Raw genomic sequence first — 19,890 nt, 5'->3', positions numbered from 1 at the left:
AGGTGTAAAAAGCCACTGCATATGCATATACATAATTTATGAAAAATCTTAGTTCTGGCCCCAAGTAAACGTCATTTTAACGGCAATGATTTAAAACAGCTCTTGAATTTTTTACAAGAGAAGGCATGCAAATAGCACTGGACAGTTTCTACACAACATAACATTTTTCATGTTATGAACTCCCTTATAGTAACACACTGAAAGAAAAGTTTAGCAGTAATACCTTAGTATTAGTAATGCCTAAATGTAATAAGGATAATTAATAAATTAGTAGGTCAGAGTACAAGACATGGTGTTGAAAAGAAATATTTTTAAATGCAAAGAAAGCAGAAAAGATTTATGCTTACTCTGCAAGGAGTTTAAAGATTTCTCTATTTCCATAGTGCTATTGCCTTGCAATCTTTTACCTTTTTATTTATACATTCACAGCTTGAGAAATGGCCTAACTTTCTAAGCATATTTTTTAGTTAGCTACTGATTAGCAGATTTAGCCCATCTCTCAAAAATTCTGGGCCAGCCAGAATTCTTATTCTCAGAAATAATCTGCTTTAATCACTGAGTAATATTCATGTAAATAAAGCAGCAGGCGTAATTTTGCCACATTCCTCTACCCTGACCTTCAAATATTTTATATTCAACTCTGTAATCATAGTCATTGGTTTGCTCAACGCATCAGTTAAATCCAAGATGACATTTCACAGCTCAAAGCAAATCTCAGAAAAGTCTGTAAACTGAACCTGCCTAAGCTACTTCTCCCACAACTATTTATTTCCAGGTATTGGGGGAGGTAGGGGGAACAGAAGGCAATTAGACCAGCAGGGAACTTACATGCACACAGCACCTACAAAACACCACGTAAAGAAAATGCTGATATGCAGACCTCATCAGATTCATTCAGGGCAAGTTCCTTCTGTTGACTTAAAGAAAATAGTACTTCTCATCTCAGGCAACAGCAGATTTCTCAAACACCAGCCAGACTCTTCTAACAGATGCCTTAAGGCAAATTACCTACATTTAAAACCACACATTTCTTCCGCTATTTGAGTCTGTAGCCTCTTTCCTGAAAGACACTGAACTGTTGGTATTTCCCCTCACACAGGATATATTCTGCTTAATAAGAAATACAAATGAAATCAATTCAGCATTTGCAACAGCAAAATTAGAAAATATGTTTTATTTTGCAAGAAGCTTTCTGCAGCTTGTCTAAAACTAGAGGAAAATCTCCCCGTATTGAGCAGAACATTTTAGATTTTTCTCAATTACTCAGTATGTCACCTTTTAAAACTGTAATTAACCAGTTATCCCAGCCAAATTCACTCCCGGGGACGGGCAACAGAGCACTTCAACTCAAGCCTGGAATTCCTAACATACTACCGACAACCAGAACTTATTATTGTTCAAAATTCTGCAGTGTCAAATTAGTTTCGGAGCATGTTCACCATTTTGGTAATCTTGGCAAACGACTCAAAGATTAAGTGGACCCAGGATGACTAATGTGGGAGAAAGTCCCTGAAGAATAGCAGTGGAGCGGCTGTGGAAAGAGTTGCTGGGCTACTGGTTGGTTTTTGACTTAATCACCAGGGCTGTCAACATGGAATTATGCAGTACTTTGCATATGACTTAAACCATCAGCTGTATTTGGTGGAGTCAGCAAAAGTTTCACACTTGCCTTAATGTGAAATTCAAATTATTTCTTAAAGCCTTATGAAGTCCTTCCTCCTCATATTTAAACAAATGGCAACCAAAAGGATTATTGCTTTGTAATGGTCACGTTTTACAAATCAAAATTAATTCTTTGTATACAATACAACTGCTATCTCAAGTGGTTTCAAAAGACATAGAAAACAGTTACAGTTACACTTTCATTACATTTTCTGGTGAAGAGTTACCCTAACTTTCTAATGGCAACATTCAGTTTAAATGACATTTTTATCCTGCTGCTCCCCACCACTACCTGCCTTGGAGAAGAGCTCAGATTACTCTCAAAGAACAAATATTTTCAAGCTGTTTAATGGTTACCGATGAACTATTAACGATTCCATTCACAAGCAGTCCAGCCAGTGGCTGGTCCTCCCTTCAGGGCACAAATTAAACTCTTCATGGGTTTGTAATTCTGTAAAACCCAATTACTTGATTTACTCAGTCTGCCATACTCTGTAGGAAGCACCAGCAACAGCAGAATCAATAACTGAACTGGGAAAATTAAAGAAAATATATCATTTTATACAGGACAGGTCACCTACTTGTTCTGCCACACTCTGGAATGAGACAAAAGCATCTTTTGATTGCTTTGGCATGAATCGAGCCCCCACCCCTGAGTGGAAGGGATGCCCCCAACTTAAGTCCTAATGACGTCTTCCTGCTGCTCCTAGTAACTGTGGCTGCTGACTGAGTAGGTGTTAAAAAGGCTGGACACAACCCCAGTAGCTCAGCAGCAAGGATGAGTAAAGCCAGCTCTGGGGTTCACCTCGGCAGGCTGGTTTGTCCCTTCATCGCTGGGACAAGGTGCTACAGAGACATTGCCCCTTTGCTCAGGCACCTCAGTCAGTCACTGCCTAAAAGCAGAGGCAGAGTTTATACCCTCTTCTCACGGTCTCGGCGCCCCACAGCTTGCCTGTGACGGAAAAGCCATGTTCAGTGCCAGCAGCCACCACAGACCAGCACTGGTGAAGCAACACGGCCTTACAACAGCTGGGGGGGATGAGACCTGGTGCTGGGCAGTCACCAGCTGAACAGCTCACTTGATAAGGTTTGTTACCAGGTTTTTAATCACAGTAGAGTACTTCATACTTCCAAAACTTGAAAAAAAACAACACCCAAACTGGCAACCATTTGCTAACTAAAATGCTTATAAGAAAAGGATTTTTCTCCTCTTTCTTTTCTTTGTGAAGAAAAGGAGGTCCCTATTGAACACTGAAAAAAAAACCCCAAAACAGGTTTTACCTTCATGGGACTTATCCCTTATGTCTTTGTAGCTGTACTTATTTGTCAGAAGATTTCTTCAGATGATTATGTCAATATTGCTTATTAACAGTAACTAACGGTAGCTATTGCTACTTCAGTAGCTACTGAAGGGCAAAAATCTCCCTTCCTGGTTTTTGTCAATTCATTAGGAGGGTTACCATTTATATGCATACCAGTTTCCTCAGCAAGACTCCAGTTTACCCCCCCACCCCAAGAAGTTAGGGACCCCTATTCAGGATATACAGCTACCCAGTTGGTAGGATGCCACTTAAGCACACTGACAGACCGTTGCACTGTGGGAGCAGCAGATGAGCCTGTCCATTTTTTCATGTAGTTAATCCCCCTTCTCCCAAACAACATGGTTTGAAAAAATAAGCCACCAGAAAGCACCACAGTGAGCTTTAAAGGAAAAAGATTTCATCTCAGTAACATGAAAACTATCTATAGTTAACACCATTAAGGTTTCCTGGAGAACTGGAGGGTTAAAACGCCTTATCTTTACAATGGCAGTGTTAGAAGTACACATTATTTGTATCATCCTGATCTTCTTACGGCTTTAAGTACTGACCTACAAATGGAATTGCTCCTCTCCTCAAACTCCAAGCATCGATCTTTCAAATAACTTTTCCCAACTCCCCAGTCGATTTTCTCCTTCATCTAAAGATGCCACTGGCAGCAAAACACCAGTTCAGCTTCTCTCTCTGGTTTATTCCCAGCCTTTGACAACATGCACCATATATTCTTGTATGGAGTAAAAAGCACTGCAGGCTGGAATGCTGCAGAGAATTTCTACCTCCAGAGACAGAGCTTATCAATTCTTCTATTTACTCACTCTCTCCCAGATATAGGAAGATAAGCATTTATGATTAAATACTTTGTTCTGTTATTCTCTGGAGAAAGAACAAGGCATCTCCCAAAAATCCTTACAAAGAAGTGATTTCAATACCCTCCATAATTTTGTGTTTATTAAAACACTGTATAGAAGGGTTTTAACGTATTATGCTTAGGCTTATTGACCCTATACATAAAAATACAGATTCAAAACGTATTTTTTTTTTGCCAGAAGACTCTTTGGTTTTCCTCTCCTAGAAAGTTTTTATCTTCCAGTTACACATTTGGTTTAATAGATTTCCTGACTCTACCTCTTAATGTTCTTTCTGATAGAGAATATATCCAAACTGCTTGCCCAGCATTAAGGTTTAGAGATTCAATACCTTCCCCCCAGTATATTCTCCAACATTTTGGTTTGATTTGGTGTTGCACCTGCAGGTTTCTCAGGAGCCGTCTGGTTAAGAGCATATGAGGGTCTCAGACTTTTGAGCGCGCTCTTTACAGGGGCAGCTCAGCAGGAAAGCAGGGGGCTTCGGAAAAAAATCGCAGTTACGCTGCAAGTTAAGAATGCTAAACCTTCAGGCAACTAAACCAGCCTGGAGCACCATGCCCGGGATCACTCGGCAGCACACTGCAGGCCAAATGACTGCCAGCAGCCACAGCTCGCTTCCAGCTGCTCCCGTCCTCCCTTCCCGACCGCAGCAGGGCTCCGTGGGTGCGCTGCGGCAAGGCTGGCACGCTCACCCGCTGCTCACCCAGAGTGACTGGGCTCCCAGCACAACTCCGCAGTTCTGCTGCTGCTCACAAGTGCTGGACCAGCGCAGCGATCTCAGTACCATTTCAGCCTGGCAGCCCAGGGAGCGCTGGATCAACCTGCTCTGTGGCTGGGCCCCCTTACACCTCACAGACAGCACCTTGGCCTTGTAAGACTCAGCTTAGGATCAATTTTTCCAATTTCAGTCCCCTAAAGGTCTTTCAGTTGTTTAAGCTAATAGCCAAAAGTGTGTCAACAGTTTAACACAAAGACCACGTGGGAAAAGAAGTTTTAATCCAAAACTTTATAATCTTAACACACACACGCACGCAAGCAAGTATTTATTTATTCTTTACTTTTGTCAGCTGAGCATTATTTTGAAAATTTCAAAGCCAGCCTTGGACAATAAGATTACTCATTTTATTTCATGACTGATTTTCCAATGTTTTTAGCATTACTAGATTTTCTTTTTAATCAGCACCTGTGCCACAGACAGCATTATGTATTTCAGATTTATTTACAAATATTCAGCAAGTACCCACAAATACTCTACAAGCTTTTAATAAACACCAGAATGGATTACTGAGTAATCAGTAATCAACTATCACAATACATCTCTGATCTTGTAGTCGGATAAACACAGATCATCTCCCTCTACACAAAAAGCCATCCGCACTCATTAACAGTTTGCTGGCAACAATTTTGGCATTCCATATAGACTTCTTAATTTTATTTAAAATAATCACTACAAATACAGTCCTTTTTATCTTATTTTGTAAGCATTACTCCAAAACCATAAACAGCTTAACCAGTTCCTGCTATTCCACACAGCCCTTGCACTGGTTTATACAAGACCTTACTTTAACAATAAATACTTCATTATACCAAGGACAAAATCATCTCATTTTGCAATCTCCATATTACATTTCATGCATGCATAAATAAGGAATATTCTGAGATGAAAAACTACTCAGAGAGCATCCATTCTCATAATTTGTGTCTTTCACCTTGTACCACTAGAAAGGTTTTTGCCTAAAACTTAGGTTACATGTACAGAGCCTGGAATACAATTAATGCTCTATTGTCCATGAGAAGATTACGTAAATTACGGGTTAAGCGGGATCAGATGGTGGTTTTTTGTTTGGTGTTTTTGGTTTTTTGTGTGTTTGTGTTTTTTTACCAAAACACCTCTGGCTTCCAGAAATTACAGTGCTGCTTCTATAAGACCCCATACTTACTATCTGTTGCTACTGTACGGCTGACCTTGTTCCCCCACAGAAAGCTATCCACAAATTTTTTAAAAGGTACATATGCCAAGTGTATCCCTGTAATTTTATTTACATTATTTCTCTTGTCATTTTTCCCCTTCATCTAGGTTATCTTTCCCCTCTCCCCATTAATTACTATGTATAGCATAAAATTGATTATCTCAACAAACACTCAATTTTTAGATCTTTTGATTTAAAAATCCTCTGGAGCCCCCTCCAGTACTCAAAATAGCACTTTATTTGAAATTCTTGACATTTGTTCACGAGTATTTCATAAGCTGTTGGTGACTCCAATTAAAAGCAGCTTTCAAGGAAAAACACCACTATGATGCCCTCCCCCTCCCCAACCTGTCCTTCCCTATAAACCATGGCCACCTGAAGAGCCAGTATTCCAGCTGCTGAGAGGTTCCCTTGAGAGCCCAGATGAGTACAAGTGAGTCTTCAGGTACCAAACTAGGGCTCTTCATGGCTTTTGAGCTTTTGGAAATTCCACAGGTGCAGTGGGGGAAGATGGGAGTTTAGTTTTGCATGGGAACAGGATTAAAAGTAAGATAAGGGATGCCAGCAAAACAGAGTTCTTGTCCTCTCACCACTCATACCAGTAAGCAAACATTCCACCCATGATTCTTAAACAATTAGAAGAAAAAGCACAACCTGACTTTCGTCCAAGTTGAACTCGAGGTAAGTTAACAGTAAAACATTGTGCGTGATGAACATCAACAGCAACACAGTTAACAGACACCCTGTATTTTACAAAAACGTTTCATCGGTAAAGAAACAGTAATTTTCTTAGTATTTCATTAAGCACTTAGGTCTGTCAAAATTACTGAATGCATTCAGACAAACATGAAGCTTCAAACAAGTGGTAATAGACGAGGAAAACTACCGGGTCAAAACACAACTTTAGAATCTGAGATGAAGCTGGGAGGGGGGAAAAATCCCACATCTTTCAAACTGCCCCCCAAAAACATTGATAACTCACTCAAATCATGCCTCCTATTCTGAACATATCAAAATAACACTAAATAGTATACATAACACTGATATCCTTCAGTCATTGACACGACTACAAAATAAGTAGATACTTTAAAAGAATCCAGTCTATGTACTGGAGTAGGACTGTAGCTTTGATGAACAGCTCAAGTCAGGCAATTCTGTAATTAAAAACAACAGAAGAAATAGAAAAGCACACAGATTAAGTGGCTTGACAGACACCACAGATAAGATCAGTGGACAAAAAGCACATTTACTACTCAAATCCTGGCTCTGTGTTCAATAATTAAATATCAGCTGAATCATTTACAACATGTCCCTTCTGTCTCATTGTCAATATTCATAAAAGCGTCAGTCTCTGCTTATAAAGACTCTGAAACATGTTTGATTTATGTGATAACATTCCCTGTGGTTGGGGGTTCCCCCTCCCTCCCGCCCCCCCTTTTTTTAAAAAAAATTAAACAAATTCAGCAATCTCAGATTCAATTATAAGAATGACCTTAACCTGACAATAGTCTTTCTTCAGTAGCAAATTCACTGTGAGGGTATAGCTTGACAAGGATTTTAAGCAAGCATAAGCCTGATACCACCTCTAAACAGTTCTTCACCACATTTGGGGAGGCACATGGGGAACCAGATTGGAGAATCACTCCAGCTGGAAACTAACATAACGAAATTATACTGATTATTTTCAGCCACAGCATTTTCTTGACTTAGCTTACTGCCTGGCTGCCAAAAAACTGTTTCTTCTGCCAAGGGGTATGCGAAAACAAGGACAAACGCAATAACGAAAGCAACATCTTTTCTTCCTGTGGCAGCAACAACTTATGCCACTGTAAAGTGTTTATGCAGCCACAGATTAAAAAAGGTATGGCATTCATTCTTGCCAAGGCACCTCTTTCTCTGGCTGTGAACTAACCTGTTTGCTAAGTGATTCAGTCTTAAGAAACACTTTCTGTTATTTTTTTTCTTTTAATAAAACAATCTCACAGAACATAGATAGACAATGGGACTACGCACAACTGAACTGGCAGACCTGAGGGCACCTCTTTGAGATAACAAGAGTTCATTTTAAACCAAATCTACTGCCAACAAGCTAACAGAACCAGTCTTGGAAAAGGTGAAGGTGTTAGCTGCAACAGGACGACGATTCTCAAGGAAAGTTTTTGTAAAAGAAAAAAAAATATTTCTAGATACACACAAATGTATTTTTAATTTAGCTTTAGATTTTAGAAAGCAATGAAGCAATGTTGTTTTGCCACAATTCTGCACCCTCCCTTCATCCCCTGCCCACCGTCCCTTTTTTCTTTCCACTTTAAGAGTCAACTTCAAAATATGAACAATGCAAGTGGAGACACAAGAACAAACACATTAAGGAGTCTGAAATGAAACATTTAATCTGATCTTTTAATTTATTGTATTTTAATCACCAAAGGAACTGGTACCTGCCAGCCACTGACGATGCACTGCAATTACTGCATCTGGTATGCTGATTTAGCGTATTTGTTTACTGTTACCTATAACTTAGATAAGCACAGACAAAGCTTTATACTGGCTAACAAAGAAAAAAAAGCAAGAGCAAAAAAAGCGTCCTGTAGAAATGAACAGTTACTACTGAACTCCGATCTAAGTTTCATAGTCCAGACGGTAGGTCGTGACACCTTTTCAGGTTCAATTTATGCTCCTCAAGGCCTTAGAAATGTTGTTAGAGGCACCAGGAATTTGCCTACGAAGCCAACTCCAGCTCCAAAGATTACCACTCTGGTTATGTGGAGACACCAACTTAAGCTCGAGTACTTTTTAAGTGTAACTCTTGCTATAAAGTGTTTGTGGGCATTCCTGGCCTCACATCAAACATCCTAGGCACTAAGCCACACTAGATATGTTCATTCCATTGTTTCAGAGACATACAAATCAGTTCTACTGCCCTCTGTAAATGCCTATCTGCGTAGTCACTTCACAAATAAAGATGCCAAACAGTTTCTTCAACCCTAGATTACTTGGGGCTCTGGATATTGCAGGAGTTATTACTGCTCACTATGTCAACAGCACTGCTTGATGCTCTAGCAAGTTGAGCCTTCCTCAGACTACCTAACATTATAAACGCTCTAGAATTGTGCTTAAAATAAAAAAGGGGGGGAAGGAAAAGATGTTTCAAGAATGGTCGCTCCACATGCTCTTTCTAACCAGCAGCTCCAACATCAGCACAACTGTTACTGCAGCCAAAATCCTACGGCACTAGTCAGGAGGTCTCAGACCCACAGCTTCCTAGCTCACCTACATGAGCTCAAAACAAGACGTTAACGACTATAACACATGGTAATGGAAAAAACAGAGCACATCACTTCTACTGCTACTGTTCATCCTATGGGTCAAAATCAGGTATATAATTAAGCAGAACAGAACGAGCACGTATATATTAAGGAAGCTTTAGAAATGTAAAACAGTGGCTAACACCTCACTCCCAATAAAGCACTATGGTATGAGACAATCCCTGCTATACAATCTGCCCTAAAGGAGAAGGAGGAAACAGAATTCTTCTTTTCCCCTCCCTTCTCGAGTAAGCGTTAAAAACTGCACCCATCTCTGACCAAATCAAAACAAAATCCACGCAGAAATTACTGCTAGTACTTCTGCTCATCCCTCCCCCTCAACAGAGTTACACCAGGAAATTTACCTTCCTTCTCAAGATGCATGCCCAGCTCACCACAAAGATAATCCAATTCACCCAAAACACCCTGAATTAGGCCTTGGCACAACAACTACAATAACATGCTGGAAAGTGTTCAGTGTATAAGGCACAACGACATCTAACAAAACACCCTCTCCAGTTTCAGTGAATAACAAAGATAACTATTCTTTCAGCGCCTTTCAATGACCTGTAACTGACTGGATGTCGAATCGCATGGTCAGTTGCTACAACAAATAGATACGCCTTTACCTAACTTGTAAGCAGCAAAGAGAGCAGACAGACTGACATAAGCCAACCATATTTAAAAAATAAGCTTGCATCACTCGTACCGGTAAGTCCACGCTGACATCTGTTCCATCCAGCAGCGCCACTCGGCAGGTAATGATGGATTTTGCGTCCCCAGCTGCAGGGATGTGGGTTGCAGCTCTTTGGGCCTCTCTTAGCCGTTCCTTCTCCGCATGCTTACGCATAGACCGCCGCCCAAGGGTTCGTCGGAAGAAACTCAGCATCTTTGCTAGGAAATTCAAAACAGCAAAAGAACACTTTAGTATCAGGTCTTCACAGAAAAAAGAAAAATAACAGCCCACATTTAAAGTTCTTAAAAAATGCCTGAATTTGATAAAGAGCTACAAGAGATTCAAACGGATGTTTCGCTTCTTTGGATTTAAATACCTGTAGTCTTTGGCTAAGTCTTTTACTTTGAAAAAAAACCCTCAGCTTAAACCTTTAACAGAGCTGGGATGATTTTTGGGACAATCGAGAGTACACTGGGGGAAAAACAGCGATGGCGTGGATCTCATACAATTGATGGCAATCTTTCACTAACAGCGACGCTGGTACACCTTCAACCGAACAGGGATGCTCTCCCAAAGCTGGGAAGCAGCCAAGATGTACGTACCACGGGCTGTGCTCTCGGCTGTCACGCTCCATTCCTCCCATCGAAAGCAAAGTTATACCCGCCCCCTCCCGCCCCACGACTTTGCTCACGGCCGAGACGCTGGTGCCCAGCCCCCACGGGCAGGCCCTGCAGGGGCCCGGCGCAGACCGGCCCGCCGCGGCCGCCCCCCGGCCCTCCTGGCCCTCCTGCCCCCCCCGGCCCGGCGCCGCCCGCGTCCCCGCCCGCCCGGCGATGAGTCACCCCCGAGCCGCAGCCACCGGCCGGTCTCGCCGGCTCGCAGCCCAGCCCAGCGCGCCGAAACCCGGCGCTGCCCGCCCGCCTCCCCGGGGGAGCGCGGCAAGGCACGGCCCCCGCCCCGCTCACTCCCCCGGCCGCCGGCCGGGCGCCCCCGCCCTTACATAACGCCCCGAGGCCGGCGCCCCCCCAGACGCGGCCCGCGGCCCCGCTCCCGGCCCGCCGCCCCGGGGGTCGCGCCCCGCCCTCCCCCGCCGCGGCCGCTCGAGCACCGGCGCAGCGCCGCCGACCCTCCGCGGCGGCCACAGCGGGATCCCCGCGCCGCTCACCTGGCGGCCGGCCCCGCGGCCCAGGCGGCGGCAGCGGCGCGGCCGGGAGCGGCGGGAGCGCGTCCCCGCGGCGGCTCCTCAAGGCCCTGGGGGCGAGCGGGGGGGCGGTGAGGGAGCCCCCGGCAGGGGCGGGCCTCCGAACATGGCGGAGCGACGTGGGAGGCCCCTAAACGGGCAACGACTGCCCGTCCTTCCCGCCCCCCGCTCACTCACCTGGCGGCCTCCGCGGCGGCTCCGTCCCGCCCGGCGCGGAGCGGGGCTGGCGGCACAGGCAGTGCACCGCACCGCGCCGCGGGGCCGTCGCCCCTTTAAAGGGGCGGATCGCGGTGGGAAAGGGGCGCCCCCGCCCCGAGCCAGGTGGTTTCGCCCAGCGGAGGGCCGCGCGGGGGGGCGGGGGCGCGGCCCGGCCCACGTGCTGCCCGGGGAGGGGGGGCACTGCGCTTGAGCCTTCGGGATGGCTTTCGAATTCCTTGGGAAAATCTCTGGAATTCGTGCGCACAGGTAGTGGCCGGTTCCCCCGGCGGCTGGGCCGGCCAGCGGGAGCAGGGAGCCGCCCCAGGCGTTAGGTTGGCAAGCAGAGGGCGGCGTCGAGCCCTGCCTGGAGGAGGACGGGGGCGAGGCACGGAGCGCAGCAGAACCATCTGCAAACCGGCGCTGTCGGCACTCCTGTGCTGAAACAGGAGCCTGATGGAAAACCGCCGTTTGTATCCTAACGCCCTTTGAAAACGCGAACCCCAGCGGTGGCGCACATACTTTATCATTTTTGTCACTTGCTCCAGCCCAGGGGACAGGGCCGCGCTCCCCGGCACCAGCTGCGGCGCTCGGGGGGCCGCGCTTCAGTGCCCCGTCGGAGCACGGGAGCGCCGGTGTGCGAGGCCGGCGGGGAGGGCCCGGACAGCAACCGCAGGGCGGGCAGGGGCAGCTCGCAGTGACACTGCTCTCAGTAAACAAGCTCCAGGCTCCTTCAACACCCCGGGATAACTGGGAATCCAGCCTGTGTACAGTCCGGGAAAACAGACTGTAGCTTGTTACTGGGACGGCTTTTGCTCACAGTAACACAACGTTTCCTGCGCTCGGCTCTAAAACCCAGGCTGAGGTAACCGGTCACTCACCTGCCACGCGGAGGAGCCGCCACCATGAACCACGCATCAGTACACTGCTATGGCAAAATCCGCTCCCACGCCCGAATATCCACGGAGTTAGTTTGACGTCATTTGATGAAATGGAGAAAAAAAAATGGAAAAAAAAAAAAAAAGAGCCGACAGGTAATTGCCCAGTATTTGCTGATGAAGCAACAGGCTGATTTTGATGTTAAATTTCTAAAATAACTAAAACACCCCTATGTTGACAACACAGTCACCCTGTGCTACCACAAGCAGGAGGAGCAAGGCAGGCTTCGGGGAAGGTGAGGTTCAGGTTTGTGCCTTGTTATTTCCTCACAAACCTAAATCACAAAACAGGGGAACTTAGATACTTTTTAGCAGAGGAGCAGGGACTATGGTTGCTCCAGGCAGTCTGTCATGAAATACACATGGGAGCTTGCAATAAAGTTCCCAAATGAAACAGACAAATTACTATATTTAAAGAGGGGGAAAATTATCTCTGAGGTTTTTCAGATAGCTGATGAATCCTCAGTAGAGATTAACTAATTTATCCCTCCTGAGATTTTTGTCTTGCCTGTTAAGTCCTTCCATCTTTCCCTACTTTTGCTTTAAACACCCTCTCGCTTATTGGCAGCAAAGATTTCATCACAAGCTTCCATCTGGAATTTTTATTCTTCACATCACTATTCCTCATGTCCTGTTTGCGATCAGACTATAATCTCTGTTGAACACTGTCTCCAAAACACTCACTGTATAAAAGATCAGTAAAGAGTTATTCTGCCATTAGTGCAAAACCTGCAGTATACGGTTTCAGGTAAAAAACTTTGGTTGATACTCTCATGCTTATTTGTACCCAACAATTTCATTCCTGATAATTTAGCATCCTCTCCTAGTACTCAAATCCATAGGGCTGTATTTATGACATACAATGTCAAAAAGTAAAACACAAGATGAACATTATTTGGCATCAGAAGCATATAAAAGTAGCACAGCAAAACAGTGTGTAGAGTAACAAGAAAATCGCAAAAAATTAAATTACTAAAGCACATCTTTATTTTGCAATTAAACAATTAAGATCCACAAGTAAACTATATATATATTTCAAGTCTGTACCTAGAACAACTATTTGTCAACTGAAATTAAATATATCCACAAAATATGCATAACAGCATTTTTTCACATAATAGAATGAAATTTTACTTAAGACTAAAACAAGACTTGTTAAATGTTAATTAGCATATTTATCCTGGGAACTGCTGGTTTTCGGTAGAAGTTAGTGTATCATTTTAATGGCAAGAAATTTCATTTTATCAAAATGAGAACAAATACATAAGGCCCTTTAAAGCATACAGTAGCTGCAGTGACAAAAGCTGAATTTATTTTCACATTGTCCAGTGTTGACCAATTTCAAGTTTCCAACATTTTCAATTAATCACCCTGGCTGTTTAGCCAAGATGTTGCATTTAGTTGTGGTTTGTTTTTTTTTTCCTCCCCCTCCCTCATGTGCTTTTAAACAAATTTATAGGCAAAAGTCAACTTAGGGGAAGAACCTTCCTATCCCCCCAACATTAATAAAGATACACAAGAGTTAGTATATAACAAAAGAGCTATTCAACTCCGAGATGATTTACTTCACACTTGCAGTCCATCATTCAGCAGTACGAAACTGAGATGAAATTTGGCAACTGAAAGCCGCAGCTGGAAATGCAAATCAATTACCAGAAGTAACTAGCAAAAAATATTGCCACCATCTGATTGTTAATAACGATCTACATAATATTCTTCCCTTTATATTTACACACAGTATAGCACCTGTTACAGAAAACCCCCAAACCTTACACAAACAGCCCTGCCAAATTGACTGGTTAAAATGGGATCACTTGTAAACAAACCAAAGCAAATGGAAAACAAATCCAGATATGCTGGATAAAATACAACCTTTGTTTTCTTACCTTAATTTTCCTGTAAGATTATTATGGGTTGTTACTGTGGTACCCCAATGTACTGAAATAATTGCACTGGATCTTTTATAGTCTAGTCTTTGTGGATATATTCTAGTTAAAGAAAACAACAGCTTAATGTAAACTGTTTAACCCTTTCACTCATGTCTTAGGCCCCTGGCCTAGGAGTAAAAGGGTGACAACTTCTTTAAACTTCGTTGTGCATTACCTTTAGTTATCAAAATTCAAATAAGTTAAGTAAAAAAAAATACTGATTTCCAGGTAATTGATCTAATGTTAAAAATAATGCTTAGCAGAAACATTTACAGTAAACATACCTAATCTGCAGCTAGCTGAGAGAGATCACAGAGTTAAAATTACAAGTACCCTGTAGTTTCTATTTGCACCTTTTTTTTTTTCAAATGCAAGGCTTTATATTCTTTTTAAAACAGGAAAACTGAGATGATAGAATTATTAATACCTTATTAATATCCATTTTCTGACAATCCCTCATAAATACATGAACAACAAACCAGAAATGGTTGGAACAATAGAAAGCATTCGTACCAGGGTGTAATCTGAATAATCTCTGTACAGAGACCCATTAAACATCTCTCTCCAAACCCTATTCATTTTGTCCAATAGTTCAGTCAGTAGTAAGCATGAAATAAAGTGCTACTATTCAAACATCAAAACACTTTGAAAAAAATTACCCTTTAAAAAACATAAGCTTGCTAAATACAAAATAACACAACCAACAAACTGTCAGCCAGTCTGCAAAACCATAGTTCATGCTATAGCAGACTAGAATGCTAGATATTTTAGTGGCAAGTTTTGTTTTAAATGAGGCTACTTGTTGAAAGAAATCAAAAAGTCCTATATTTTTAATTGAAAATTTCAGCATTTTTTTTATAAAGTGATTTTTCTGCAGTTTTTACCACTGAGCTCTCAATCAGTACAACATGCCAAAGCCAACAATCAAGAGCTTACAGCTTACGCACCAGTTAAAAACTTGTAGCTAGAGAAGCCCTATGAACTGGAAAGATGCATGCTCATGGTAACAGCCAGCACAGAGGTAGAATCCACTGATAACAAGCTGGCCTCCTTTGCAGACCACTAAACAAAAACGCAAAAAAAATAATAAAATCAGTTTCAATTTATAACTGCAGTGGGATAATACAGACTGGACAGAACAGTTACACTGAAACAAACAAACCATTTTCCCCTTGTAACAGCTTCCCAATCAACACTCATTATAATCCCTGCAATTTCATGCAAGATCCACATCTAATCAATGAATATCTTTTTACCAGATTTTGATTTTGGATCCTAGCACTAAAAGTAATGGAAAAAGAGCTTTTCCGGTCTCAAGAGAAAAGGTGGGTACTTAAATTCACAAATACACCCAGGCAAGTGGGAACCCAAGATGTGAGCTACCAAAAGACTGCAACTGACATTAGAGGGCATCATTCCTGCACTTTGTGGAAGTCCAAATATGCAAAATTTTAATTTGGATGATAACCCATTCCCTCCCTTTATCCTTAGGGCTGAGGGTCTTGAAGATTACCTGCATAGTAGCCCTACAGTCAAAACTACAGCATACACATTGTACAACCTGCTTTGGGAATTGGTGGATCCATAGTTTTTCATGCTCATGCTAATTCCCTGAGCCATCAAACATCACCCACACACCTGCACACACACTGCAGAAGCATAGAAATATCACACAGTTCAGCTCCAGCAACTCCATGCCAGACCTTCCCTACCTCCCGTCTCCCTGGGCAGTGCAACTGCAGCAGGTCCGCTGCATTTTGGCCCTTCTATGGGTACCCACAAAGCTTTTTGGAAGGTGTCCAGGGAAAGCTGCCGGCTACACAGGTTCCGTAACAAACTCCTCATGTTCCTGTATCTCCCAACTGCTTTCTCACCGTTTCTCTAATAGATGGCGTGCCAGACTGTAATCAGATATGCTATAAGTGGTACTGCTTTACCTATATGGGACATAAGCTTTCAAGACTTAACAGAGAAATGCGGAAGAAACATCCGATAGCATTAAATCTAGTGAGAAGAAAACCCCACAGGCTTCCTATTTTTCATAACTGGGAAAAAAATATATAAAAATAAAATGCATAAAAGCAGTATTTTACTGCTTAAGACTTGCAAGTTATTTTAAATAACAAATGCTTCCAAATTCAGCATAAATGAATTCTTCAGCTCAGTTATCTGGTATATCTAAAGCAGTATTTCTCAGAGTGGATTGGCTGACAATCTGTAGGTGGTTTATTAATCAACACCTGCATCTTACTTCATATCTAGCAAAAATAAAAAATGCCCCCAAAACACTCAAAGCCCCCACTAGAGCCCCATGTCTTTCTACTAAAAAAACCCTTAAAAATCCACTTTAAACAAGAGATGGTAGTGGTAGTTTTCAATCCGAACCTAACAGGAAAACAAAAGTCTTAACATTATACATTGGCACAAAATTGTCAGAATATTGCTCTTATTTACAATGAATATTTCTTTTTTTTTTTTTTTTCTTTTTTTTTTTTAACTGGATTCGTACTATGGAAGTGTTACAAACATACTCTTTCCCACACCCACCCAATATTTTTCCTAATCAAATGGTATGAAAATAATTATTCATAAAATCCAACAGTCATAACACCAATCACATATAGGTCTATAGGTCATTATGTCTGAAAGATACATTCATGTTTTGTACAGCATGAAACATACAAAAACTTCTTTTAAAAACCCTTAAGGATGATACAGATCTTCATAACCCAAAGTAAAATATTTAGCAGTTCAGCTTTTTTTGGCCATATAAAAATATTTTAAAGGCCATTTATACCACAACAGGTAGGAACATTTGAACAAATGATTTATGGTGCAGAAAGGCTTCAATGCTATTCTCTTTCCCTTTTATTTCTCTTTATTTTCAATCAGTTTTTGGTTACCACTATCCTGGATTTGGAGAAGCCAAAAAGCCACTGAGTCCCTGATGGCCAATTATCTAAGAACAGTTACTTTTTTCCAATTTTTTTCCCAGTGCAACTAGTTATATACATTACAAATCAGTTTAAGTCAGTGCAGAGCAGGATTTTGAAGAGAGCAATTATTTTTGCCTCTGTTTGTAATCGAAGCAGTAATGACAGATGACCAATACATATCCCACACTTAATTGTGGTATAAATGGGTCTTTTGAACTCAAATTGCTTTGGCAACTTTACATAAGAATATTTAAATATGTGACATACCAACACTATATAATGTTGCTATAAACTCCATTTCAGTTTTCCCTCTGAATAAAAGGGCAAATGCTACTTTCATTTACAACTTGAAGAAAATTTATTTCAATAAAATGGATTAATTATAAGTGCTGAGTTTAAAATAACCTTCCAACTAGCCAGCATCTCAGCTAATAATCTCATCACATGGAAGTTAAAGAAGAATTCTAAAGAAGAATTTTGTTTTGTTGCAAATGGCTTTAAATAAAACTGAGATTAAAGCTACCTTATTTCTCTTTTTCAGTTTATCAGATCCAGAGATTCTTTTAAGATTAATTTTTCACTGAGGGATAATATTGATTTAAGCATCAAACCTAGAAATGTAAGTAACAGGGCCACAGGCCACCTAATATTATTTTCTAAAAATATTTAAAACTCTATCTTCCATTTGGCATTGTGGTTCACATTTATCACTGAAGTCATAAGCCAGGATTTCACTTTGTCTGAATCCCTTCTCATTTAATAGTTCATAGCTGATCTCTTTCAAATGTCCATAGAACACAGTATATTATATAATGTAATTCTTTGATAGTTAAAAATTATTTAGTGTAGAACTTTCCATTTTAATTCTATGCTCTATATAGCTTACAACAAGATTTACTGGATAAACATTTTCAGGAAACCAATACAATAAATTAAAACTTTTAAATAGAGGGTACAAAGTTATGTTGTCACAGGGCAGTCAAAGAAGTGACTGATTTTTTTCTTACAGTATATTACACTGGATACCTTGCTTCTGACTTGTTTTTCCTATACCGGAAAAATGTTAAAAAACTGGGACATTTATGTATCTTTAGAACGAGTTCAGATACTGTATCAGACAGATATTTCTTACACATCTTCTACCAAATTAAATAAGAAGCAACCCATATCAACTGGAACAATTTTGCACAAGCATAACAGAAGGGGACTGGGGTCACTATGGAATTAAAATAAAGTTCTGGGAAAACTTCATAGTGTTCTCCTCCCTTCCCCCCACTCAAACAATTAAATAAAAGGCAGACCTGTACGAACATGGCTTGAAATCAACTATGAGGACTTAATTGGTTAAGAGATGATGGAACTAAATCACATCTGATTGTAAGTTCAACTTAATTATCAGTGCTGTTAAAGAGTTATGTTCTAATCAAGTAAGACAGCTATTCTCAATAGAAGGATAAAACATTGTATCAGTTCCTAATGACCTACCAGCATTTCATAGTAAGCTGCTAGTAAGTTACTAGTTGGAAGGAATGAAGGAATGTGTCAGATTTTTCACATAGTTACAATACAGCAGCATACAATGCTCATTCATTAAGTTGGCAGAGGTGCTTTTGCTACCGAGAATTAGCACGCAGGTACTTGTATAAGGAAAGAGGGAATGGTATTTCCATGACCCCTTGCGGTAACACATTTCAAGCACCAAGGGCCGTTTTTAAAATCTGAACCCATTAAGATAAATATGACAGGACAATACCACCCCCACAGAATCATGAGTGCCTTTCACTGGATGTACGCTGTAAGTCTCAAGGCACTTAAGGGGTTAAGACATAATGCATGCACTAGTTCCCATCACGTACTCTTGTCACACGAATCAGAATACACCAGTGTATGACACACAAGCTGTGTCAAAGAAATGCTGTTTATTTTTTTATTATTATTTTTATTGTTATCATTATTTTGTACAAGATGCTGGTAAGTGGGCATTATGCAGCTACTGCTGGGTTAACACAGACGCCAGCTTTCCTCTAATAACCAGCTGGTCTCTAGTAAGGGTGTAGGACAAAGTGTGCTGCATCAGTAGGCAGTGTGTATCTATCTAGTATCGGCAATATTGCTAATGTTGTAAAAAACAAAACAGTGAGATTCTGTACATAGTAAATAAACCTAGCACTGGAAAAAGACCATGGCTTAGTGTAATTTTTCATTTGTTTTTCATTTTAAGAGACACGGGTGTAAAACAGAGTGAAATAATTCCAAGCCTTGTTTGTAGCAATTCAACCAGAAGCGCAGTATATGGCACTACAATGAAATATCGTAGATTACCCTGAACACAATTAGTTCTTTCAGTTTATGGTTTGTTTGGAGCAAAGCACGAAAATAAAGTCTTCAAACATATGAAGGTTAGAAGAGTTTCAGAGACTGATTTTGTTTCAACGTAAAGTGCAACAGTGCTGAAGTTTTCAAAGTCCTTTGTCAATTCTTTGCTGTACTTCACTATCATTTCCTGCAAGCAGTAATACGGCACGAAGAATGCTGCCAGTTCATTATAGAGGACAAGATTCCTCAATTGATATCCTATGTTTTTTGCTCTTTACTTATGCAGTGATGGTTGTAAAGGTTTAATAAATCCTTCTTCATACACCTTCAAAATAGCTTCACATACAAATCTATATTGACTCTGAAAAGGAAAGCAGATTCAGTAAATTGAAAAGAAATGTAATTGAAGCATGTCATTTGGAAGCAGAAAAGGACTCTAAGATTTCCCCATCCCATTCTCTTTGACAGGCCAAGAACTGTGCTTCAAAGTTACTTTAGGAAGCACAAAGCAACAGGAACTTTATATTAGAACATCTTGCTTCTCAGCAGAAAAATGGGATGAATGGCATATTTGAAAT

The 19,890-nt window shown here is 41.3% G+C and overlaps 2 protein-coding genes across 9 annotated transcripts in view; both read right to left on the bottom strand.

Annotated features, from left to right (window-relative positions):
• EPB41L5 (erythrocyte membrane protein band 4.1 like 5) overlaps window positions 1-12,962 on the bottom strand; it is a 65,942-nt gene extending 52,980 nt beyond the window's left edge. For 2 of the 6 annotated variants that reach the window (XM_080399523.1, XM_080399526.1), the window contains exons 1-2: window positions 12,076-12,962; window positions 9,832-10,016 (exon numbers count right to left, since the gene is read on the bottom strand). In XM_080399523.1, the coding sequence (XP_080255649.1) occupies window positions 9,832-10,016; window positions 12,076-12,112 (222 nt within the window). In that variant the 5' untranslated portion in view covers window positions 12,113-12,962. The other 4 variants (XM_080399527.1, XM_080399524.1, XM_080399528.1 and 1 more) reach the window with 4 other exon arrangements.
• Window positions 12,963-18,914: 5,952 nt separating this feature from the next.
• The window catches only part of PTPN4 (protein tyrosine phosphatase non-receptor type 4), a 111,777-nt gene continuing 110,801 nt past the window's right edge, over window positions 18,915-19,890 (bottom strand). For all 3 annotated transcript variants that reach the window (XM_080399521.1, XM_080399522.1, XM_080399520.1), the window contains exon 27: window positions 18,915-19,673. In XM_080399521.1, coding sequence (XP_080255647.1) covers window positions 19,587-19,673 — 87 coding nt within the window. In that variant the 3' untranslated portion in view covers window positions 18,915-19,586. The remainder of the gene's footprint in view (window positions 19,674-19,890) is intronic.

Source organism: Falco punctatus (assembly GCF_963210335.1).
Source record: "Falco punctatus genome assembly, chromosome: 8".
Lineage (NCBI taxonomy): Eukaryota > Metazoa > Chordata > Aves > Falconiformes > Falconidae > Falco > Falco punctatus.
The sequence above is the reverse complement of the archived record's forward strand: the minus strand, read 5'-3'. Positions and strand labels throughout refer to the sequence as shown.